General features: G+C 40.1%; 1 protein-coding gene across 1 annotated transcript in view; it reads right to left on the reverse strand.

Moving 5' to 3' along the window:
* Positions 1-20,642, reverse strand: part of LOC136754665 (dynein axonemal intermediate chain 1) — a 32,806-nt gene extending 12,164 nt beyond the window's left edge. Inside the window, exons 1-17 of the mRNA XM_066710695.1 lie at positions 20,397-20,642; positions 19,718-19,792; positions 19,150-19,248; positions 17,868-17,948; positions 17,396-17,522; positions 17,120-17,169; positions 16,438-16,587; positions 14,546-14,605; positions 13,181-13,309; positions 12,259-12,343; positions 11,967-12,084; positions 8,136-8,179; positions 6,287-6,534; positions 5,036-5,125; positions 3,767-3,854; positions 3,331-3,410; positions 1,038-1,186 (exon numbers count right to left, since the gene is read on the reverse strand). Of these exons, the coding sequence (XP_066566792.1) occupies positions 1,038-1,186; positions 3,331-3,410; positions 3,767-3,854; positions 5,036-5,125; positions 6,287-6,534; positions 8,136-8,179; positions 11,967-12,084; positions 12,259-12,343; positions 13,181-13,309; positions 14,546-14,605; positions 16,438-16,587; positions 17,120-17,169; positions 17,396-17,522; positions 17,868-17,948; positions 19,150-19,248; positions 19,718-19,792; positions 20,397-20,438 (1,715 nt within the window). The 5' untranslated portion in view covers positions 20,439-20,642. The remainder of the gene's footprint in view (positions 1-1,037; positions 1,187-3,330; positions 3,411-3,766; positions 3,855-5,035; positions 5,126-6,286; positions 6,535-8,135; positions 8,180-11,966; positions 12,085-12,258; positions 12,344-13,180; positions 13,310-14,545; positions 14,606-16,437; positions 16,588-17,119; positions 17,170-17,395; positions 17,523-17,867; positions 17,949-19,149; positions 19,249-19,717; positions 19,793-20,396) is intronic.
* Positions 20,643-26,100: the final 5,458 nt, after the last annotated feature.

The following is a 26,100-nucleotide window of genomic DNA, read 5'->3' on the forward strand; positions in this document are numbered from 1 at the left end:
TTTAGTGTTGCTAAGACTTAATACCAAGACTTAATCTGACCAAGGCTCCTCACAAATCTTAATCCCACAACAGTAGGGAATGCTTCCAATGTGTTTCACAATCGCCCTTTCAAGCTGCCCTCAGGATCATGATAAGGGAAAAGGTTATGCACTATGAGAAAGTGCCTAATCTTCTCCTAAGATGAAAAGTCACGTATTTATTTGGAAAACAGCTGCGTTTCTCCCACTTTACAGTAAGGATTATACTAAAAAACTGCTGGCACACCATGCATCACAGTCATGACTTTTGTCAAGTAAATCCCCTCTCAGAAAGCAGGGATTTGGAATCAATACCAGCTTCCAAATGTTGTGGCTTCATACCAAGCCCCATGCTCAGATCCTTAATAGAAATGTAATACGTTGCCTTTGTGTGTTTATTTATTTATTTCGTATTTGTTGTGCTGAAAAAGTATATTTTGCTAGAGCACAGAATGTATATATTCTTGCAGTGCTGGCCTACTGTTTAATCTTGTGTGATATGTTTCCCCATTTTATCATCCATGCTGTTTCTTGTGTCACTGTGATTGCTGTAGGGATTCTTATATTAGTGTTTCTGACTATTCTACTAGAATATATTGCTTAGAGAATGCTATAAAAAATTAACATACATCTGCTACTGTTTTTGACTTGCATAAAGGCACAGAAAGCCAGTTATAAGGTACTGATTTTCAAATCACAATAATAAAAGCATGTATTTGTATGTAAATTATATTTTATAGGTTTGCTCAACAGCACAGTCTGAAATTAGAGTAAGGCTGCTCTCTATTGGCAGGTCTAGGTAGTGTTGAAACTGGTGTGAAATTGACAGCAGTCTGTGATCTTTCCAAGTTTGAATCAATACTATTGAGCACCCCCAATGGATTACAGTTATTCAAAACAAACTCCTTCAGCATCACTATACTGTTCAACTCTATTCCAACGGTCTGCTCTGGACGGCCAGCGCTGTGGACTGGTAATGTGTATACGAGGTGGGGCTTTTATTATCTGAGGGAGCATACTTTACGGTGTGGTCCCAGATCTTCACAGTCCAGTCAGAGCTGCAGGAAATGAAGACTTTGGAGTGGAAATGGTTCCAGCGCAAAGTATCCACGGCCATGTTGTGGGCATGATAGGTCTCCAGGAACTGGCTGGAATAGGCTTTCGAACACTGAAACAGACAACGCAGAGCAGGTTAGAGAAACAATGTGAATGATCAAACTGAAACCATGAGCGATGAAAAGTCAAAAGGGATTAAAAGTTGAGCAGCATTTTGTCCTTGCCCTGACTGTTTAGAGCAGTTCAAGATTTCCTTTGATTTGGTGCAGGAGAGAGCAAGAGTTTACTGCTTTTAAAGTCCAACTACCTTATCCCAAAAACTTGATGAACTTGTGTACTCTTTAATATACATCTGTTTTTTTATTGAAAGACAAATATTTGTGTATACACACTTATTAATGTATTAACTAAAACAGCCTTCCTAACCAACACCCATTTTTTCGATGAAAACTTTGTAACTGTGCAATCTAAGACCTTTGCTCTGAACATCTGTCCACACAGTGCCTTCCACCTGCCACTGTGAATCATGGCCAAGCAAACAGAGCCACATGGCGGGCTGGGATCTCACTGGATTACAGACATATAAGAGCAGTAATGGAAAAATAACAGGCCAGGCCGTACCTAAAAATACAAACATCTTGAGAACTTTATAAAGGTAAACCTCCTGTGATCTAACACATTTTACACCTGAGCTACAACCTCGACAATGTGAACTGCTGAAGTGTTAATGTAGGTGAAGAAGCTGCTTGGCAGAGGATGTTTTCAGTCTTAATCATATGTCAGAGCTGTAGCTTGGTAGTACTAGTAGCTTGAGTGGTGCAAAGGAAGGCGGCGAGTGAGAGGTTTGCACTGACAGACACATGCAAATCAGAATTCCTTAGAACCATAAAAGTGTCTTATGATATTATTTCTCCAGGAGTAACCTTCCTGCACCTTAAGAGCGCATTACATCTACATCTTACTTCAGCATATCATTTCCATAACATAAAACGTACATAAAACTACATGTTGACTGCTACTCCCGTCGTATCATTTTGTATAAACTGCAAGGGTATGCTCTTCTGTGATATGAACACTGCCCCCGAACCACAATAAAACACATCCATAAAGAGATAAATACACATAAACAAGCAAATTATGTTCCCTCTGTCTTCATAATAACTACTTAATGTTGTGCAATAGGAAATCCTAATTTATGATGCCCCTCGTGCATTTGACTATAAAGCTTCTTTGGTTCAAGCTTTGCTACCCTTAAGCAACGTATCCTTTAGAATGTGTTTTAGATAGCAAAGATTTACAGCACTAATGGATTGTATTAAATTAGTGAAGGCAAACAAACCCACACATCTGTCTGCCAGGCACAATGGTTGTGGGAGACTAAGATCATTTTGAATTCACTGGGTGAATAAAATAAAATAAAATAACTATAGGGACCACTTTGGAATAGTGTCACTCTTTGAAATCGTGGGTGTCTACTTTCCTACCAGTTCTAACATTCCCTGTAAATTAGACACCAGAAAATAAGCTTAATTGTAGATTTCACAAAACACACTGCAAACCCGTCTGGCCTAATCTTTAATGGGTGCTTTGACACGGCCATCTCAAATCAGCCGATCCCAGATTGATTGTGATTTTACAGCTGTGTGTAAGAGATTTCCTGATGCCGTTGATTGGAAATGACAGCTGTGCAGTGAGGAGCTACACAAATTAACTTGAAACACATAGAGGCTTGGGATTTGTTTGTTGGCTTGTTTCTCTGGATGGAGAAATCAAATAGAAATAATTTATTTTCAAACTATTTTTAAAAAAAGTTATAAAAAAAAAGGAAACATTTTGTAATAAAGCATTCAAATATACTTCTCATGTTATTTACAGGTACATTACCACATGCTTTATGAAAGAACAAATAAAACCAGTTTGTTGGGCACTGCTGTTTAGGGATTTGGGGTGCATGTCTCCCTTCTTCTGATACGCTGGACAACAGCAGAGCTTCTAAAGCACACCTGTGTTACATTAGGTTATATTTATGCCCCTTAGAGAGCGGAGGGAGAGACGGTTTGTGAGGTGGAAGCAAATAACAGACAGATCCATTATTCTAGTCAGTTAAACCCAGGCCCAGATTGGATTGTTTTTATTGAGGACATTCTTCTCTTTTAACTCGCTGCAGCTCGCTTGTTATTCTCTCACTCTCTAAAAACACAAGCACACACACGCAGAAGAATACCAATCTGTCTCAATCGCTTTCCAGTATCTTACCTTGTGTATTTTTCCTTCCTCCGTCCCAACCAGGAAGAGGTAATCAATTTGTTTATGGAAGTCAAAGGAAGTTCCACATGCTGTAGGAACATTTAAGGACATATTATTATAATTTCAACCGTTCCGTTTGTGATTGTTACTGTAATTACAAGGTGTATTTATAGGATATACTTGTGTAAATGTACGTGCACATCTTTATTTACTTATTTCCCCCCCAACTTTATTATTATTATTATAAAAAATGACTCACACCTGAAAGTCAAGGGGACACACAAATTGGCGCACAAAGACGCTGGGGAAAAGCTGGGCACCGATGTGAAACGACACACAGCTTATACTTTGTTGTAATATGATTTTTCCAGAATGGCACGAGTAACCAATTAAAGCTTGTCAGCAAGTAATTAGCAGGTCTCCTGACTGGAGATCCGGCCTGTACCCATGGTTTGTAGCTGTAGCCCCTCAGGCCCATCCGTCACCGCTCCTTCCCCAGACAGCCTGATGATATCTGTGAAAACCAGCTCGTTCTGCAAGGAGACCAGCACACACACAGCAGCATTAATAGCTGCCCTCCAGAGACAGAGGGTAAAACACTGATTTCAGAGCCAATTGGCAAACTGGAAGAAGTCAGAACTGCCACACATGGGCTATAGACTTAAAGGAACCTGCTATGCAAAAAAAGACTAGAGCAATTTGTAGGGTTTACCATCTGAGTGCATTTCATCAGCATTTCATCAGCCTTCGCTAGCTTTTTCAGATAGCAAAACTGATCTATCAGCTTGAACTGGCCTAATTGCAACACCACGATGCGCTGCAAGACACTTTCAAGTCGAATAATCGAATTGACTTTCATGGCGCCCTTCCTAATGACACATACCCAAACATGAATAGGCACGCTCTCAAGATGTCCACAATCTTCAGCAGCACCTTCGAGCAAACCTTTTCAAGAATTAAACTACTGAAATCTCAGATGAGATCAAGACTCACTGACAAATATTTGCATCAGTCATTAAGACCAACTGTGACCAAAATAGAGCCAGACATTGAATTTCTCGCCCGCCAGATGTAGGCTCACATTGTTATTATGCTTGGAAACTTACCCATGCTGAGGTAAGCTAATTGTTCATATTGAAATAATGAAAATATTATTATTGTAATTGTAAATATCAATCACTCCTATGTTGAGTCTTAGTTCTACATATGCTGTGTACTGCAGCCTGCTACTTTCTATGCAAGTTGTACTAATACCCATAAGGCAATATGGTCAGTTATCCAATCCATAACAACCAGGAAAGATTTCACAAATAAATAGTGGACAGTGAGGCAAGTAAGAACAGAACAATCAATAAAATCATAATAATCACTAATTATTTAGTAGTAGTTTTAAGGTCATTGGTAAAAATTGGAAAGACTCTCTCTGGCTCCCCTTAAAGGTAAAGTAGAGGGACCAGGCCCTTGCACCAAAAAGTCTGGGGACCCCTGTTTTAGACAATAAATTAAACATTTCTATTCGATTATTATTATATGTATTTCTATTCAAGTCATCCTATAAAATGTGTACGCTACAGTGCTGTTTGTACTTATATTTAATACCCACTGCTGGATGTACATGTAGTGATATAAAGCTATGTGCTGTATTTACATAAAAATCAACCCTTAAAAGTCAGTTTGAGTTCTGCATTGTCTGGTAGGGTGTGGGTTGGTTTACCTTCACAAGAGTCCAGGACACCACTCGCCCATCAGAGGAAACGGAGAACAAATTATGATTGTTATCCATGTCGTCTTTTTGCCATTTCACCTGCAAACGATAGAAAGACATGGAAATGTGAAGTATTATTCAATAAATGTACTCGCTCAGCTGACTATACAAAAATGTGTGACTATCAGTGGTATCTTACTACTTTTCAATGTTAATATTCCAGGAAGTTCCTGTATTTTTACTTTTATTTTTCTCCCGGCGTTTTGATTTTTTACCCTGTAACAAGCATAATGATTGTCTGCGGGGCCCATGCTGCTTTTTGACTCATATCCATCTCAGCTCTCCCCGTGGCGGGGGAGAGAAACCTGTACTGTACTGACTCATGTAGCCAGGGCACAGAAACTCTTGCCACATAGGTGACCTTTTTGCAGTTGCTTGGTAACACCAAATTCCACAATATAGAGAGTTAAAAAAGGAACTGATACCCAATATAAATCTGAGACATTTTAAAATGTGTATGAAACTATAAATGCACATATTGTGCTCTCAAGAGGACCAGATAGATTAACATCCTCTATCTATCTACTGATCGACATAGCTATCTATTAAGCTCTTTATCAGAAAAGGGGCTGTTAAGGATAATCTTTGCTTTCCTTCAGTGGTAAGAACCTGGGCTATTTTCATCTCCCTACTGTTTCGCCTTCTGGACGGACACTGGGGATCCTCTCCACCTGGGGAACTCGGTGTGTTGACAGACTTTGCTGCCCACACAAACTGCACACATACACAAAACAAAGCTACCTCACACACACACGTGGCATTGCTTTTCTATTAATAGATCCACAGTAGACTCAAGGGTGACAGAACAGCAGAGCGGGCACCCAGCCTGTGTGTCACACAGCGAACACTGCCACAAGGGCTAACTACTGATGGACACATACAGCCATGCTTCCTAGCCATGTTGGTACATACTGTTATAGACTGATTGATTTAGACTTCCTTCCTGCCTTTGTTTCCATCTTATTGTAGAACAATGTTTTAAATGAAACGATCAAGAAAAGCAATACTGCACTAATTAGAATCCCACTGTATGACAGATCTTCTAAAATGTACAATCTAATGCAATTAGATTGAGAGAATCATACGGAAACCCCAAAAGTAAGAGAAAACAGCAGACAGGAAAGGAAACATGGTAAAGATTCCATGACTGGCAGGCAGACAGGCAGACAGGCAGGCAGGCAGGCAGGCACACAGACAGACCTGCCAGACGGGGTCGGTGTGTTTGCCAGTGTTTGCTGTGCTCTTATATGCCGGCTGCTCGCCCTCCTCCTTCAGATTGTACACGGCCACGTTGCCATCGTAGAAGCCCACGACCACCATGTATGGGCAGATTGGGTGGATGTCCAGGCACATCACGCCACTGTCTGTGGGGAAGCTGTACTCCGGGAACGTGGAGTTCTTGAGGCTGTAGAATAGCAGCATGCCGTGGCCCTGCTTGGTGAAGTCATCTGTGGAGAGAAGGCCATATATCCATAACTTCAGCGGGGAAGGCGTGCGTGCCAACTGAAACAGCAGCGATGTGCAAAGTTAGGAACAGAGAGATCCTGAGTCAGCAACTTGATTTAAATATGTGCCAGGAAAAAGGAGAAAAAATAAGCAAATTGGCAGAAACTCCCATTCTTTATATCCCCACGGGGTTTGAAATGTGCACAAGGACAGTACAATTTTTATGAGATGATCTTGGCCGCTACGTTTAATTTGTAAGTGCTCCAGGCTCAATACTCAGACACACTATATTCCCATGCCTGATTTGCTAAATTTCTTGCATCTCTTATGGCCTTTGCACACTGGATCTGATGATGCATCCGATTTTTACGTGTGAAAAGAGAAAAAAACTAATGTGTCGTACGATGTTGGAATCAAAACAAGTTTGATTCGATCAGAGTATGTGCGTGAAAAATGACATTGATAAATGAAAACGGTCAGGAAGGTGTGGACTGATGAAAAAGCTTCTCATCTGCATGTCTAACCATGAAGAAGTACACAAGAAAGCAAATAAATATAGACAGACAATATATGGGCATGAATGGTACCTATTGATTTAGCTAGAATTTTCCTAGAAAGGGGTTAAGCACAGAAACTACACAAATGTGACTTACATTACTTACACAAAATTGCACTTTCAAATAAATAGTTGAATGTGGAACCATGCTCTCTGCTTCTGTACCTTTATGGTGAGGTGTAGGTTTTATGTGATTAAGTATTTTCTTTTTCATATCGTCACTGAAGTTGAGGAGGTAAAGCGACAGTGGCGTAGCTTGCGAGACACACACCAGTACAATAGGCGCACAACCAAACAAATAAAAATAAATAAATAAACAAATTCATAAATACACATTTTAAATAAAAACTTATTTGGAAGTATTTCTCAATGAACAGATGTCTGCCTAAAGGACAGGAGATGTTGGCTGTGTAACGCCACTGACTGACATCTGTTACACAAGCTATTGGCTCTGAAGAGAAAGCACCCCAAGAGGAGTGAGGATGGGCTAAGCAGCCGAGGATCTGCGAAATCCCACTATGAACCTGTCAGCCCGTATAAAAGCACCCATTAAACCTCCCTCCAGAGAAGGCAGTCTGACATTTTAATAAATACTGTTTCAGCCAACTCAGCTGCCTTCGGACGCCTCACTGAAACTCCCACTGTGGGAAACCGCCACTGTAACACAGCTGAGTTCAACACTTACTGCTTACTACTTTTACCCAAATAATGCAGAAAACACAAAAAATAGTATTTATAAGTTTGATTGTTTGACCTAAACACTGCCCAAAAGTGGTGCTCAATGCTTCTTTTACCCAGTCATAGTATGGCCAGTTTTACTAGTTAAAGAAACCTTAACCCTAGCCTTCCACAAAGCCGGCCCCTAACCTAAGACTTGAAATTGATTCTAATACAGCATTCGACTAGTGTTAAAGTTAGACTGCCTTCTAAACATAGACTAAAAACCAATACATACTTACATATCTACATACATACACAATCTGTACAGTTCCTGTGGGCTTCAACGTTACTTTTAAAAGTTATTTCTGAAGTAAAATGGATACTTACAGGATCCATGACCAACTGCAAACAGGTCTTTATAGGTTTGATTCCTGTTAAAAAAGAACAAAGAATCATCAATCTTTAATTCGCTGCGAGTGAGACTTTGAGTCCGCCACCTTGGGTAATAATGACCTTCTTCTGAAAACACCAACATGATAAAAGTATAGCCTATTAATAATAAAGTACATCAAGCAATAAAACATAGCGAGCAACATATACACTAGCCTCAGAGTGTACACTTGTAAACTTTAATTTAGGATTCATGAATGGTATCTTGATTAATGCCTGCGCATGATTATCGACATCGATGTCTCCCTCACTCGGCTCTAATGCCTGTGACACCTGTGAAGGATCCAACCCAACATCTCCAGCATGTGACTTTGGTATATATTTTTTGTGCAACGTGACTTTTTCTGGTATATGATATATCCACTTTGGTATATAAATTATTGTTTCTGCTATATGATTTCTTTTTTCTGTTATTTTTTAATTAAATGGCCCCTTATACATGATAACAGTAGTGTTAACATGTAATAGGCATATCATTTCTATTTTGTTTAGCAAGTTAAGTTAAATAAAAGGATGTTACAAAAAAAGTTAAGTTAGACGTCCACTCATTTCAGCCATCTTGGAGAGAGGAATTTGAATTTATTCAACAAAAGGACCAATGAAATAAGAGTAAAGACGGTTCGGTTCAGCCACTTGATTGGCTATTACATTAAGTCCCAGAAAGAACACACACTCTGATACCGGACACCGATTTTGAGTGATCCCTGATACAAAAACCGAGTGACTCCTCATACCTGACACAAAATTCGAGTGACACCTGACATTAAATTCGAGTGACAGCTGATGGGTGATATCAAAAACGAGTGATAACTGCGGGCAAACGCTAAACTTACCGAGTGTTGATCACAAAGCCAAGTGATTGTGACAACTGACGCTGAGCAGTGAGGATGTTCTAATATGGACACCATACGAGAGGTCGACATCCGTCATTTTTTCGCAACCACTGTTATGTTATCTACTTACTTCTAAGTAATAATTGACCCAACTCCATTATTCTCTTAACTCAATCAACACACGCTTTACTTCCTCTTCACTCTACTGCCAGTGTTACACTCACTTTTGTCCCTACACAACACAGGTACAATAACTATTGTTACAACCACAACAGATGGAGCTCCTGCTATGGCGGTAAAACAGAAGGGGTTTGTTAATCTAATCGAAGATCAAATTGGCCACCCCATCGATACACCACATCGTTTCACTGTATCATTTACTAGGAAAATCTCTGTGCAAAGATTTCTAAATCCAATCTTTAATAATGTGATGGCTACCACCCATGGTGATAATGGCAAATGTCCTGGTTGCTCAATCCGCATTGACACACAGGTTTAAATCCCTGCTTGAGGAGATGGACAGTGCATACAAGTTCATTCCCCTGCACAGCGATGTAAGATGGAAAAGTTGTGGGAGGGTTTTAGAGCATTTTGTGGACTGTATTGATGCAATCAAGACCTTTCTAATGGAAAAGGGCCAACTATACCTCAAACTGGAGGACGTCAGTTGGCTGGTGAAATGCATTTTTCCGACAGACTTCACAGCACACCTTAACGAGCTAAATATCCGCCTGCGGGGCGAGTTAAAGAGTTCTGATTTATGGGCATCTAAATCCTGAGAACTGCGGAAGTCGCTTGAATCAGAGGATGGTAATGGGACCTCCATTCTGACCTGCTGGACATCACTGCCAGTGAACTTTGACCGTGTAAAGAAAGTTGCGTTTGCACTGCTTTCAGCCTTCAGATCCACCTATCCCTGTGAACAGATATTGTCACACATTAAGTCAATCCTCAGTCCCTCTGGCAGCTGCCTGACAACGGATGACTCGCAGGCCTGTGTGCAACTAAAAGTATCCAAATATGAACCAGAGATAGGGCCGCTCAGCAAAGGAAAGCAGGGACAGGTCCACACTCAGTCAATAAGACGTGCATTTTATATGTAGTATATATTTTATGTAATCTATCAAAACTGTTGGCATCGTTGTACACATTTTGTTAATGTAAAATGATCAGTGGCATGCAGGCCCTTAGAAATAGCTGAAAAACAGTTGAATGGCATACTACTTATGAAAGGTTGCTGAACCCCGTTTTAAAGCCAGCTGCTTCGACAAAAGACAAAACACACACTTGGCTTTAGGGTGGTACCTCATTAAAGTTACTGGAAAATGTTGCTTAAGCTCTGAAGGGTAATGATGGAGAATATCTGAAAACTACTGAGTGGTCTGACCTTCTGTGTGACAAAATAGATGTATTGTTCAACATCCCATACTGCCAGGTTCAGAAATATACATATTGTTATTATAAATCAATGATCTATTATCAGATGCTGGAAATCACAATAATTAAGCAACATGTAGCCTAGTAGTAACATTGTCAGCAAGGTAACAGTGCTGCCTAGTGGACAGTCAAAAGAACAATGTCGACACTAATACAATCACAGAAAACAGAGCTAAAACACTCAGGAGTCACATTTAAACCAATACTGATTTAATGGTATAGCCAATTTGTTTGAATTAATCTTTCGCATACACACTAGTACAAGCAGGGGGTCAGAACCTCAAAATAAATCTTATTCAGTGCCAAACAGATAGTTAGCAAACAAAATGGGTCTTATTTGCTAAAATCACTTGTGGGGATTGACAAATAAATAATTCACATTTTTTCCTGTTTCAATATGCTGATTGTAATGATTCTATTCTGAAAGTTCTTTCTGAAATTCTCTTTTTTTGCTCAGCCCTTATTCCAGCAAATTCAATTTCTGAAAGGACTTCTCAAGGTCTTTCATGCAGATCAGAGAACAGACAGAAGTAAATAGAACAATGGATCAGAATAGAATAATGGTTATTTCAATCTTTAAACAATGTTAATTAAATCCACACAGCAACTAGCCTTTTCAGTGCTACTGAGCATTTAGTGCATTCAGCACTAATCCCATAGGAAATACTGCACTGAAATACAATATAAGAAATAAGATACAATACAAATACAGGGGTGTCATTGCTGAGGTCATTTCAGATTCAGATTGTCACATGTTCGCTTTTAATGTGACTAAATGTAATTGTGACAACCACAATATAAATGCACCTCTACATGTCCCCACCAGAGGTCGCCATCGCCCTCTCCATACCGGTCTCCTCTGCCAGCTTTCAGTCAGTCACTCATTCAATCTTCACCACACCCCTGCTCTCCATCATCTGCTTCTCCCACCAGTCTTTACAAACCCCTCCCTGACTCTCACTCACTGTGAAGTTTTGTCAGTTTACCTACATCTCCGAGCAGTCTCCTTGTGCCTTGTTTAAAGCTTTGTATCCTCGACCTCTGGCATTACCCCTCGACCACGACATTGGACTTGATTCCCTCTTTGCCTGATTGTCTCGATTACATCTTGCCAAGCCTTTGTTTCCCCTGTCTCGCCAATATCTGACCCACGCTTGTCTGACCACCTCTACCTCGCCCTCAATTGGGTCCCCCGTTTTCCTGACGTCTCCAGTCCTTCGGACCGTGACAGTAATAGACTGTTTGAATTCTTTACTGGTACAATAGGTAATGAAAGATAATGAAAGAGAGACTCCTTCTCTAGCTGAAGGTGCATGACTTGGTCATGAATATCATCATTAGCCATCAGCTCCAACACAAATCATGTTGCTTAAACAATAATAATAGTTTTTAAAAATCATGTCATGGTGCAGCTGCCCTTGGGGTACTGGTAATGACTGCTCATATAAAGTTGGCACATAACTAAATAAAAGAAAATAGGGCAATCCAGCCCACTCACCAGCAGAGGGAAGTCACTGCCAGTCTTTTAGCTTTATCATACTGGAATTTCCACAGTGGGAGCAGAGTGCCCTCTTGTTCCCTGAATTCATCAGAAGCATCTTCAAAATATTTGAAATCTGAAGGCGGGAGGAAATCCATACACAAATATCTGTTATTATGCATCTGAAAAGTGAAATGTCTTTTTGAAACACAGAAGAAAGAGGAAGAACAGAGTCGAAAGAGGAGTTTATCGAAACAAGATGTGTAAATCAGTCTGATTACAGCCTAATGATACAAAGGGAAACAAATACCTTGTGCAATGTCATCAAATGTGTTCTGGTTCACCATTCTTTCAATGATCTTGGCTACCTTGCCCACCTTAGTGATGTCATCACTCTGAGGAAATATACAAAAGTCCAGTCTTTAACTAGATATCACATTATTATGTATTATGTATTAAAACATACATATGAATCCAACAACAAAACAACGTGCTTTGAGGACCTACTGGGCCACCGTACTGCATAGGACAGGCTGAAAGCATACAGAGGGAACCAATATTGTTTCCAAATCTGAAATCCAAAATTATGTGCTTTGACAACACAATGATATTACTGTAAATGACAATATTATAATATACCTTTGGAATACATTAATTCCTATAGTAATTTCTTTAAGAACATCAAGTGTTTCTATGTATTCAAAATATACTTTTCAAAATATATATTTAAATAATTACTTTTCAAAACGTAAAATGTAATATTCTTAAGTAATTCCATAGTAAATAACGTGATACGAGATTAATTTCTGTTAAGCCTTCTATAAAAAAAAGAGGACTGTCTTAGTGGTCTAGAAACTCATTTTCTATGCATGTTGCTCCATTCCTGATCATACCCTTAGATCACTGGGTTGATATTTTGTTGTCCTAAGGCATTTAAATAACATATAAGTTCAAAACTAATGTGTCAGTATTTACCCTCCATCAGATGAGTTCTCCAGCTCACCCATGATAAGACTGATCAGGTGTGCACGTGTTTATATTTAAATATTTTAATAATAAAAATGCTCTCAAACTGTGGGGGTGTAATTTTGTGTAATCCATGTTTCTTACTTTACCTTCCTTCAGTATAGTTAATTATGTTATGTTTTCACTAATTCTTGTAATAAACATCATTTCTAAATGGCATCTCTTTTGAAAGAGACTGCATTCAAATGGAAACAGTTTCAGAATACCTGAGTCTCAATCACCATCGATTTCTTCTTGTTTTTCCCCTCCTCCTTTTTCGTAGGGGTGGCCTTTTGCTTCTCCTTGTTTTTCTCCTGCTTCTCCAGCTCCTCAAGATACGAATCGTAGATTTTCCACTGTGTAGCAGAGCAGCGTCCAGCCACCAGGAGCAGTGGGGAGGGTGAAGAGGAATTATTATAGGCTGGACACATGGCCCAAATGGATCAGACTGTGACAGATACATTCCCTAACTGAAAAATAAAGTTTTAAACTGACCCCAAAGACTGGTACAGGTCCCTTACACAATCCCTTATCCGCAATTCCTCAATTCGAAAAGTTCTGAAAACTGCGTGGTGTCAATTGTGTCTCTGGCAGGTTTGTTCAAGGCTGTGACCTATAAATAAGTCCTTCGAAGCCCAGAGTCTAAGACCCAGGTGTGGAGTGAAATATATAGGTGATATAAAGAGACAGGCAACAGGTCGTGGGATAAGGCAACCAGGGTAATGTAGGAAATCCAAGACTCAAGAAAAAGGGAAAGGCACACAGGCAGGCAGGCAGGCAGGCAGGCAGATAGATAAATAGATAGATAGATAGATAGATAGATAGATAGATAGATAGATAGATAGATAGATAGATAGATAGATAGATAGATACTAAGTAGAAGGCTCAAGATTGTCACGGTAGCGTTAACAAAATCTAGCAATTACCCTGTGGAACAAAGGGGTTTAAATACACAGTCCCGAAGGACGTTGGCTATGGAGGACAGGTGTGTGAGATAATTAGGTGTAATTGATCAATGACCATTAATTAACAAGGTGAAGTGGTGCTGAAGGCTAGAAGGAAAGGAAACAAATATTCAGGAGACTATGACCTCTGGAGGTGGTTTGGAGAAGTGCGGGGTGAACGTATTACAGCCTCAGCACTCCTAGCAGTCACATGTGCATCAGGTGCTCTCCAAAACTGTTTGCTTTTACGTTTGAAGTTGTATTGAACATTTGCTGCTTAAAATTGTAATGTGTTTGCATACGGGGTTCTGCCACCGACCGTGCTGGAGTGTTACCGTAATTGAAAGTGCATATACTGTACTACCTTTCTGAAATCCGAACAATTCTGAATCATATCTGGCCCAAAGGGTTTCAGATAAGGGATTGTGAACCTGTATTACAAATAGTTTGAAAAAATATATTTTAAAAGGTGTATCATTACTATCTGTGTTTGCAAAACAACTGCTTTGCAAATTGCCAACTGGAGCACTATATTCCTTCATTTCTATATTAAACACTCAGGGCAGTGTAAGGGAAATTAGCACATGTTCAAATAACACTGTTAGAGCATTAGCTGAAAATGCTGCTAATGGTTCACTCAGATCAAACCTGATTGGCTGTGGCTGAGAAGTTTGCTCTGGGAGGCGGCTCGGTCTGCGATCCTCTTTCCTGGGGAAAAAAATTGCAACAAAAAACTGTGATGAGGGTGTTCTTTGCAGAGGATTCAGGGGGTACAGAGCCTATATTATTTTATCAGAAAGCATATCAGACTGTAAGTGAAACTGGGGCTAAATGAAACTATTATGTAACTAAATGTAAGTATTGCATATTGCGTCAAGTTATACCAGTCAACTGAACAGGACTATTTTAACATTATTTGACCTCTGGGCTTTTATGCTATGTTTACAAATGTGTGTCCACATATACGAAGACCGAGGTCAAATGCAGACTTCAAATTGTATCATATCACATGGGGTCAGCTACAGCTGATGTTGGGGCTGATCGCAACACTCGTAATGTTCGCAGCTCCCACCACTTAAAACTCAGTTGATACAATTGACTCTGTAGACATGAAGTCCCAATTTGGGGGGTATTGGCTGCAAACTCACAGTTCCCAGTGCTATAAAAGTACCCAATGGCACTACTACCAACAATTTGTTTTCCATTTAGCTTCCTAGTACAAATACATAGAACATACACATACACATACCTAGGTATATATAAACACATACATGGTATAAGAGTAGAACAAAGGCAATTAATAAGGCTTTTACACAGCTTCTCTTAGAATTGCATTTCAATAACACGGTTCAAGGAACGTGAACTCATTGATATCCAGTTAGAGTGGATCTTTTATTAAATTCACCCAAACTAAATGGAAGAAGAAGAAGAAGAAGAAGAAGAAGAAGAAGAAGAAGAAGAAGAAGAAGAAGAAGAAGAAGAAGAAGAAGAAGAAGAAGAAGAAGAAGAAGAAGAAGAAGAAGAAGAAGAAGAAGAAGAAGAAGAAGAAGAAGAAGAAGAAGAAGAAGAAGAAGAAGAAGAAGAAGAAGAAGAAGAAGAAGAAGAAGAAGAAGAAGAAGAAGAAGAAGAAGAAGAAGAAGAAGAAGAAGAAGAAGAAGAAGAAGAAGAAGAAGAAGAAGAAGAAGAAGAAGAAGAAGAAGAAGAAGAAGAAGAAGAAATCCAAATATGCACTGAATTTAATTACACTTAAGTAAAATAAATAAACAATCATCCCCTTTGTGCACTGTAAGCACTATATTTTCAAAAGATGAAAAGAAGCTTATGTATGGAAATCAAAAAGGATATGGTGGTTACACAGCACTAGGTGCTACACACCTGTGTTGGACACACAGCAGCAGTAATGTACATACTGTTATGTTTGATTCTGGGACAACCTCCATACATCCAGACAATTATGGGTATTGGGTAATATTTATTACTACTACAGCCACAATATTATGTTTGTACCGCAATACTACGTGTATGAGCCTCATTGTTTGGCATGGCATGGTGTGCACTACTATATTACCGAGGAGGTGTGCGTTCAGGATGTGTCCAGACTCGAACGATGACTGATGCCAGATGTATGCATTGTGAGCACCCCCCATATATATATATGTCGCTCTGTACAGCACACTGCCTTCATTCCTCCACCTGCACAGTCCTGTTCCTTTAATGGCGTGCCTCTATTAACATATGGTACTGACTCGGTAATTGGGCCCACTGTGAAAGGGGCCCTTGTGTATCACTGGATCCGCAGGCACACCATATAATCAGAGTCACCTAACTGGCTTCACTGTCATTACTGAATACCACCAAGAACTTTGCGAGTCGTAAGGATTTGAAATGGCTGTGGTGGTACAGCACCACTAGACACAAATGCGGTTAAAAATGTAAAGAATAAAGAATACAAAAAATAAGTAAATACATACATCCATACATCAATACATATCACAACTAACGCATCCCCTTCCCTCATGTGCACCTTGCCCTGCGCTTACCCTGAGAGGGTTGTTCAGTGTCTGGGAGGCTCTCTCACTGAAGTTAAACTGATTGGTGACTTTCTGGTCCTTCTTGGTCGTGCTTTCGGCGCTCTCCGTACGCTCCCCGCCGCCTCCTTCCTCCGCTTCCCCTGACTCCTCCCCACCAGCCTGTGAGCACACAGATCAGATGAGCGCCGCAAGAACACGACATGAGCATGCTGAGCCCAACGTACCACCGATCAACAAGATTATTATTTTCCCAACATCATATTGTTCCCTTTGTAAAAGCACCTAGCTATCTAGTGACACAGACAACAGGAATGATCTTTTCTCTGCTAGAAACCCATATCAGAGCAAAACTTAAGCCCACCTTTCAACCACAAGTTAAAATCATATGACTTGTTGTCGGATTCATATACGAAATACAGAAATATTATTTGTGATTGTGTGGCGGCTGGGTCATAGTTCAGTCTTCTCATGACTTGCATTTTCATTTTTGCTACTACATTGTGACTGTGACTTGCCCTCTTAATACACACTATAGGAAACTGTTTAATTACAGAAATATAACTATTCTTCAAGACAGGAACTGAAAGCAGGGAAGCTGACAAACAATTAGCCATACAAGTCAACACACAACATGGGGCTATTGTGGCGTAATGTAACTATTTCCATGATTTTGATAAATAAATCCCCTTACTGGCTTATCCTCCTCGGTCTCTGCTGCGGTGGACTCGGCAGGGCTCATTTCTGAACACAGAACAAATAAATACATAATTGAATCAATGGTCATTCATAGTTTCCAAAGACACACTTACAAAACAGTTATTTGAGTAGCATTCGCAGGTATGTTGAAGAAGATTCTACTTTCTTACTACACAGTTCAAATCATGCAAAACAAAACATCAGATCATTCAATGTTTAATTGATTATATATTAATTAAAGAGGTGGCCTGGTGTACAGGACATACTATACCTTCTGAGACATCCTGCTTGGCTCTTTGTCTCCTGGCTTCATCAGAGTCTTTGTGTAGCATATGCCCATTGAGTGAGAAGTGGACAGCCAGTTGGTCGACACTGCTGATTGGTTTGTATGCCCGTTCCTTGAAGAGAATTGCAAAGGTTTTTCGGTGAAATATATTACAACAATTCAAACATTGGCAGCATTTTTCCTACATAAACCAATGCAGGTGATATGTCAACATTTTATTAGGTATAGAGCCCAACGATTTAGTGTGATTTATTTTCCTTTTTCTCCAAAAGAAAGTACAGGAACTAAACATATCTTAACACGTTGTTTTCCCAGAAACCAGAGTGGGAGCCTTTTTTTTAAAGAACATCGCACTTCTTGTTGAGCACTGCTACTACTTTAACAAGCTGAACATCCATACGTGCATTGCAAACACCAACAATTATACAGATTTCAAAATCATTTCTGTGATACTGACTTTGAAACTGTAGCGGACGATGTTCTGAGGTGCATGGGGGTTGTTCGCTGTCAGGATCCGTGTGAACTCCTCTTTCAGCTCCTAAGATAAAGAAATAGATTCATTCATTATTACCCTTTTAAAATTGACAATTTCACAAAAGACCTGTGTGCTTTCATATCACAGTAAAGGAGCTGATTATTGTCACTGCAGTCGGCATGGTGTCCAAGTCTGCAGAACACATAAAAGTGATCCCTGCAATAAAGCCTTAGTGAGCTTGGTAAGAGACCTGATGACGTTGAGCACATTTGTTGGCAGGAATGTAAAGATTCAGTGGTTTACTGAGATACTAGTGGCATTCAATGTCTGCAAAATATAGCCATGGTGCTACCATTTGTATATATTTAAAGGGTAATGCAGAACATGTTGCCACCAGACACTGTGGGAGAAATTAAACGTCATAAGGCCAATGTGCCATCAAGCCTAAAGACCATCACAGATAAAGCAGCCAGTGAAGAGCTGATTTCATCTTACTGGGGTATTAAGTAACTGGAGCACTTATTGAGCACCTAGTTGAAAAACTTGAGTTTTCACTTCAGAAAAATACCAAATTGACTGTGATCAGGCATGATCTTTTACAATGGATTACATTTTTCATAATAAATAACAGTAAAGACATTTAAAAATGCATTAATTCAATTACTGTGATGTAACTGAGGTAAGGGAATTACAAAGAGCAAACAAAACAGCTCTTCGCAGGTCCCTTCAGCAACAGCTAAGAAAATATTGCTGTATTATATATGAGTATCATTACATTTACTACACAATTGTATACATTGTCTACTGTTATACAGTCTATTACTGTTAAATTAAACTATGATGTTGGATTCCTTATGTCTGTACAATCTGTCTTTTTGAAGGCAGACATATTTGCTTGATCAGATTATAGATCAGAGGTTTCCAAACATACATACTGAATGGGTTTACAGACTATTCTATATGAATGAGGCAACAGTATAGCTCTAGAAACAGAAGAAAACCAAACTGGCAGTAGGCAAAGGCCACTACATCCTGATTAATATAGGGTACATTTGATTATTACAATCAGATTAATCGGCACAAAGCACTAATGAAAAGTGCATAATTGTTCTACAGATTGAAAACAGAGTTCAATTAATGTTTTCACTTGCCAAGAACCAAAAGCAACAACTGTGGCTGTGCAGCAATGGTACTCAAGCATTTCAGAGGTTTAATATCAGTGTCATGGGTGGGACCGGATGGTGTTTCCTAAAGCAGTACATACAGCTTCGGTGAGATCCAGTTGGTCCGGTGGTTTGATGAGGGTCTTTCCTTGCATCCACTCCTCTGTCCCATCCCCCATCTCTGTTCCATCATCTTCATCCTGTGAAAGACAACGCCTAGACATGGCAGCTCTCCAAATACAAATACCACTGCGGTGTAAATGTATTCTCAGTGGCGGGGCTTCACCTTCAAATGGTACATTCAACATTTCAGGGATATAAGGAAACAGCAAGGTTTTATAATAATCTGTGCTGCTTCCTCCCTGTCCCTTGCTATAAAAACCTTGAATCTCGAATATGCATTTTAAGCATGTGATCTGCTTTGCTATGCAGAACTCGAGCATAACAGTAAATATTTTGCCTTTCAAATGCCATAGCTGTATTGGCATCAGCTTCAAATGTTAATTTCTTAACCTCTTTCAGGTAGAACAAGGGGGGGAGGTTGGGAAGACCATGAGCATCTTCCCGGGACCCTGGAGAAAGCAGATCAAACCAGTGGGACGCATTGACACATTCCTCATGAATAATGTTACACTTGTTTTGGGGCAGGAGTGTTGCAATGTGTCTTACCTTCTTCTTGCTTGTAGCTTTTGTAAGCTTTAGAGGAGCAGCCTTTGTTGTGTGGGCTTGCACTTGGTTTGAGACCTGCGGGATTATTAAAAAGAGAGAAATAAATGTATATATGTTGTATGTTTTTATTGCATTGTTTTGAGTTGAAACAACAATTTCTACAGCCAGGTACATATGATGTTCCCTACTGATAAGTATAAGCTTACATGATGATACTCAATATTGTGAAGATTTGTCCACCGCACCTGTTGGACTACAGGCTACTATTGCTGTCCAAGGACGAACACTTCATTCTCAGCAACTGTAACAGCCAATTTCCAATTTTACTCTTTCGATTGTGTATTTTAGGGCAATTTACATTTCATGGCACATCCATGTTGTACTACTATTCTGTTTATGTATATACTACGTATTTATGTATGCATTTCTAAATACATGTTAAATACATGCTAAAGCACAGAAACCAGCGTAACCTTACGTTGTGGACGAGGATTGCCTAGGCAACGAGCAGACACAAAGGCCCCCGGGTCTCTTGTGCAAAATGAAAAAGTGCACAAAAGAAAGTCGCATTGCCAGACAGAAAGTCGTTTCAGTCAGCTTTATATTGTTTGATGCTTGTTTTACACGTCCCGCATGATCTCTCTAGTGGTTTCAACTGCGAGTCCCAGCGTATCGTTACCTGCTTGGCTTTCCCGGGCCCGCTCCTGTGTGGCGCTGGCATCGTCCCGAGGAAGCGCTGCAGACCCGTCACTACACCCCAAACAAACGCACGGAGTACAGCTTTCTCTGGTGTAGCTGCACTACTCGTGTGTTACTCTGCGTGTGTCACTACTCGTGTGTTACTCTGCACCCAGCTGAAGCGCACACCCGACACACGCAGCCGGCTCTGTGTACAGCGTCACCCGCGGCAACCAGCGCCCAGGGGCGGCACACGGGCAGGCGGGCCTCTGCTCTGCGGCCATGTTGCCATGAAAAACCGCCCCCCACCTCCCTGAATTGAAACAATGTCACACACTGTTCGGCTACAAGCGTGGCAAGAAATAGACCTGTCCTCCCTGGGCTAGGGCTGCCTGCTTTCATGTGCAGTACAGACAGCAGCTCTCCTCGTGTCTGGGGTGGGGGCTTGATTTATGGATAGTGTGCGTTTCAAAAACACATATCCAGCTGTGAGGCTCCCATTATATTTGCATTGTGTCCATGTATTTGTATGTAGTATACCAAGATGCGTGTGTGAGGATTGCTTGGAGTCCTCAGTGGAGGCTGTGAGCAGAGGCGTGCGTTGCTGAAGTTTGCTGAGCCCTGGGTGACAGAGGGTAATGTCTGCACTACCCAGGGAATCCCCTGTGAGCTGCTGCTGTAAGGTGTGTGTGTGTGTGTGAGCGGAGGCAGTGCTATAGCTGGCTCTGCTCAGGACTTACTCTCATTAATGATTAAATGGGCTCTCGCTGGACCCCTGCTACAAATTGGGAGAGAGAGAGAGACAGGACTGTTTAATGGTGTTGATTACTTTCTCAGCCTCCTAAAATGACAGGATTTCCACCTGTAAATGTATGTGGTCGAGTGGTGTTGAACGAGACAGACCATAGACAACATAAAGTGCTAAATAGGTGAGGCTTTATTGAATTGACGATTAATTTATTCAAATAAATAAGTAGTTCATACAAACAAACCTAGTGTTCAGAACGTTATTAATTTCTGTATTTGGCACAGTCTTACAGTGACGAAGCTTGCATACATTTTCCCTACTTCACCCCAACACCTAAAAAGAATGGCCGATACATTATCAAAGTTTGTCAAAGAGAAGGCTGTACATATTTGTTTCAGGCAGGTAACACAGAGGGGTAAAGGCACAGCATGCTTCGTTAAACACCAGGACACGACTTCAGAAGGGGTGTTTCATGTAGGTTTGTGTTTCCAATGTTCATTTCTCAGTTACTTATTACCTCCCTAAGACACAGCCCACATATACATCTAGAAAGGAAAGCCGATTGTTGGTTCTCCTCAGCGCTCATCTTTGCAGGCAAGGTTGGCAGCTAGCAAACCTAACTAGCAGATTTCACAGATCTGTGGAGTACAGAAGGACTGGATGACCACTTTCTATCATTAGCAATCAGTCTGTTGACTCTCTGCAGCTATAAAGCCTCTACAGTGTGTGCCTTTTATAACACAAACACATGATCTAAACACTGGTCAGCAGTTCTGCTGTATTTCTGTCCAGGGCTACGGCAACATCTGAAATGCATATCATTGCATTTGAGCAGCCTTCTTAAACAGCCAGTAAGTGAATCAATCAGGCAATCAAATTCTTAATTCTAACAGTATTATTTCAGTAAATCCTGTTTATTGTAATGATGAGGCTTGGGGGGAAAAAAATCCACTTAAATACAGAATGAAAAACCATCCATCAAAGGCTGATAGTGATGTGTTGGCCACATATTCTCAGTAACAAGGTTCTTCACTGTCCGACCATCGCAAGTCTTGGATGCAGTGTATCATGTGTACTTGACAACTACAGTGAATTGTGTTGGAAGGGAAATAAATTACTTGGGATCTAAAATGGATGATACAATAATTGGTGTCTATTTAGGTAAACTAAGCGTCTAGCTCGGACTAAAATGCATGTCCAAGTCTGACGGCCGAAGTCTTTTCTGCTTAATTAACATGGCTTTTAATTGTGATGTTTAGACCAGGTTTTCTCGTTTACCTTCATGTGCAGGCTGCTTTGTCAGCATTCTCTGTAGTGATAAATGGAATAGGAGTTTGTCTCATTCAAAGATTAAATGCTTGTCACTGGTTGCAGAATAACACTGAGCACATCACCTACAACACATCTGTCCCATGTTTTTGGCAGAAAACATGGACTATAAAATGGTTTCCCAATTGTCTCCTTAAAATTTGGAGTTACTGGTTTTGTAACTAAAACTACACTTTTGCTTGACGCCATAGTTTTCATGTTACAAATAAAAAATATGTATTTATTTATATATGTAATATCAAATTATTTAAATAAGAAACAGCACTCTATGATACTCTATATTTTTTCAGGGTAAACTAATAATGTGATGTTTTGTTACTGGAAGTACTTCCGCACCATGGACAGAGATTCAACACTATACACTTATTGTAACTACAGTACATTTGTCAGTGGAACATATCTGGTTCATATTTGTAATTTGCCTCCAGTATTGGTTGAATCTCGGAAATCTCAAAAATAATACATTTTATTTTAGCTTTCTTTACAAAGTACTAGTTCATAATAAAAACTGCAGAAAAAAACAGATTTACTTTCCAAGATTTACCTTAAGTTAGCAATATTCTCTCATTGTACTTGCATTGTCTCTTAGATACTTTACAATTTTGCTTGGAAATTGCATCATTTGGTGTATCCTGTAATTGCATCTTATTATTGCCTTTAGTCACAGAATGATACAGAATGTTCACCTAATAAGTTCTGTTAGCCGTGTTCCTGAATCCTACATTCCATATTAAAATGTAGTTGGTTGTGCATTTGTAAATATGTCTTTGGCATAATATTATGTTTTACTCTCAATATCTACAGTGGCATCTTACCCCACCCCGTCAGCATTATTCTCTATGAATTTTGCATGCCTGTTTATTAATTTAAACCCTATGAATTTTCTATTTTTATCTAGTGTATTATACAAGGTACTTCTGAAATTAAAGGTTAGAAGTTCACCCCCAGTTTATACCTTCAGTGTTAGTTTTTTCCAGAATTTTTGTTTCCATTCACATTCTGTTGTTTGCTCTTAGTGTGCAGCTTTATTTTGTATGTTGCATGAATGGCTTGTAAAGCTAACATACTATCAGTGCAATAATATATTCTCAAGAGGATTGTTAATGCTGAAGGTGAGAAATGTATGGGTACAGTGTCCTATGGGTCATTTTCTTCCCTTGGCTTATGATTGTAAGCAGGTTTATGGCTTATGGAACACAGACATTTCATTAAAACTCTTGACACCAGCATCAATATGGGGTTTGAAAAAATGTCATAAAAAATCTACAAAGAACCTAGTTGTTAGACTGATCTGACCATAAAAATGTACTGTCTTGAAATGTATCCCAGCAATTAGCCCTAATGCTGGTGGCTTAACGCTGCATAAAGCAGAAAGAAGAGCAATTTTCAGTGCCATCTCAAGAACATGTTACTATCTCTGATGTGGAGCATGTGAGCTGGGGATTCGAATGGTTGATGTTATGCGTTTAGCCGACGCACAGTCTCTTGTCACTTGTTATACTGACTGGAGTGAAAGCGTTGAGTTTTGTGTTTAAATAATAAAAATGTGTTTAAAGGCCCCTGAAATGCAGGAGGCAAGTGGATCAAACCAGAGCAGAGATTCTGGGCAAGTACCGTCTGCAATGGCCATGACCATCTGCCAGTTCAGGGAAAGCCTAAGAGAGTGATTATTTATTTCAATATTGTCTTTTTATGTGTATGAGGTAAAGTCCCCATAGCTGGGCCATGGTGGCAGTGTTAAGGGACAGTGCTTCATAAATGAATTGCAGACTCCACCAGTACTTACTGGGCACTAATTCTGTTTTTTTATCCCCACATAAACCCAGTTAACCTTGAGCCACACTCTGTCAGCTACTGCAGCTCCCAACCACAAGAGACCCTGCTTTAAATGCAGAGCACACAGCCCGACACGCTGCGCTCCGAGCCACCTCTCAGCGCTGGTTGGCAGGAATTCAAGCCATTTCCTGCAAAACAGCTACTCCAGGCTCCAGCTTAGTTTATTTGTGTTTTCCCTCAGAGCAATTAGGACTGAGTGTCTCCTAGGCAGCTAGCTAGGTAGCTGTGACAGGAAGGGCAACAACCTTGGCCGCGTACTGCAGAAGGAATGACACACTGAACAACTGATACCTGCCTTTGTGTGTGTGCGTGTGTAGATTGGAATGGGAAAACCTTGTGGGCATGTTTGGGTTTTGAGACGGTGGGGTTTTCCACAGACCGACAGTTAACAGTGTGGCGATTCTGTGATTTCAGAGAAACAGAGAGAGCTGGCCAGGAAGGGGTCCCTGAAGAATGGCAATGTTGGGAGCCCCGTGAATCAGACCAGGTAGAAGTGAATGGCCATGGAGTGAACATGAGAGAGCAGAGTTTTGTACAGGTATTTTGGTAATAAATACAAAATCATTACAGGATCTAGTTGTGTGTGTTGATTGATAGAAGTGTACAGCTCCCTGCAAGAACCCACCGCAGTGCTGAGAGACAGGACGTCCCGCTTCTAAAGCCCCCTCTGCGACTGAGTCAGGGGCTTCATGACTTGTCTTTTGCAACAACTCTTTTTGTGAAATTAAAAACTTGTGAAAAGTACATTTTTAATAAAACTTTCAAATATTTGAAAGTCAGTTCTGTGTTTAGTACTCACCATTGTCCTCTTATTATGTTTGTTTCTTATTTATTGGTTTGAAAAACTGCACTCTTATTTATTTATAAATATGTATTTATTTTACTTAACATCATGGGGTTCATTGTCTATTTCTGTAGGTTACTGCTATAAGCCTTTGGTTTAACCCTTGAGAGTTATCAAACTAACAAAAGGCTGCCATGATCATTTTAATTTCTTATATATTAAGGATTTCTTCATTTAACTTAGTATGATTGAATTTAAATTTACTTAAAATCATTACATTTCATTTACATCACACTGTACACATGTACACACACACACTCCTTTAAAACTTCAGAAATGTATTTATTCAACCTTTACATTGACCTTTTCTTTAAATACTTTTGATATCTTCTGCAATGCAGGCAAATATTTGTCTTGAGTAAGAGGAGTATTTACTGGGATTCTGTTGATTATGAGACGCACACACACCATGTACTGAGACCCACTGTGTACTACAATGCAGCTCTTCCAATTAGTTACAAGTGTGTATTTAACAGCCTCCAGGACCTCTGTGCCAGCAGTCAGCACCAGCAGCCTTCAGTGCCCCCCCTCCAAAGGCTGGAGGTCCTGGAGGCCCTGGAGGCCGTTAAATAGTCCACCTGTAACTAACTGGAAGAGCGCACACCAAAACTGCGAGGGATTACCTTGCCTTGGTGATAGCGCTCTGGGGGGCAAACAGGCTGTAATAATTCGGATTGCATGCATACTACATTGGTTCACAACTTCACATGCATACTATACTGGTTTGTGTGTGAACTGCATTGGATCACAATTTTGCTTGAATACTATGCTGGTTTGTGTGTGTACTATATCGATTGTTCTCGTGACTCAACTGGGCGCGGCAGGACTAGAGGGACAAAGGGAAACCAAAGTTGTAGCAGCAGTGCGAGCTTTGTCCTCAAAAAACACATTACTGAATGAATTTATAAGTATTGATCACTCATGTGTCCATGACTGACACATGTGGGG

This window comes from Amia ocellicauda, chromosome 8 (assembly GCF_036373705.1).
Source record: "Amia ocellicauda isolate fAmiCal2 chromosome 8, fAmiCal2.hap1, whole genome shotgun sequence".
Classification (NCBI taxonomy): Eukaryota; Metazoa; Chordata; class Actinopteri; order Amiiformes; family Amiidae; genus Amia; species Amia ocellicauda.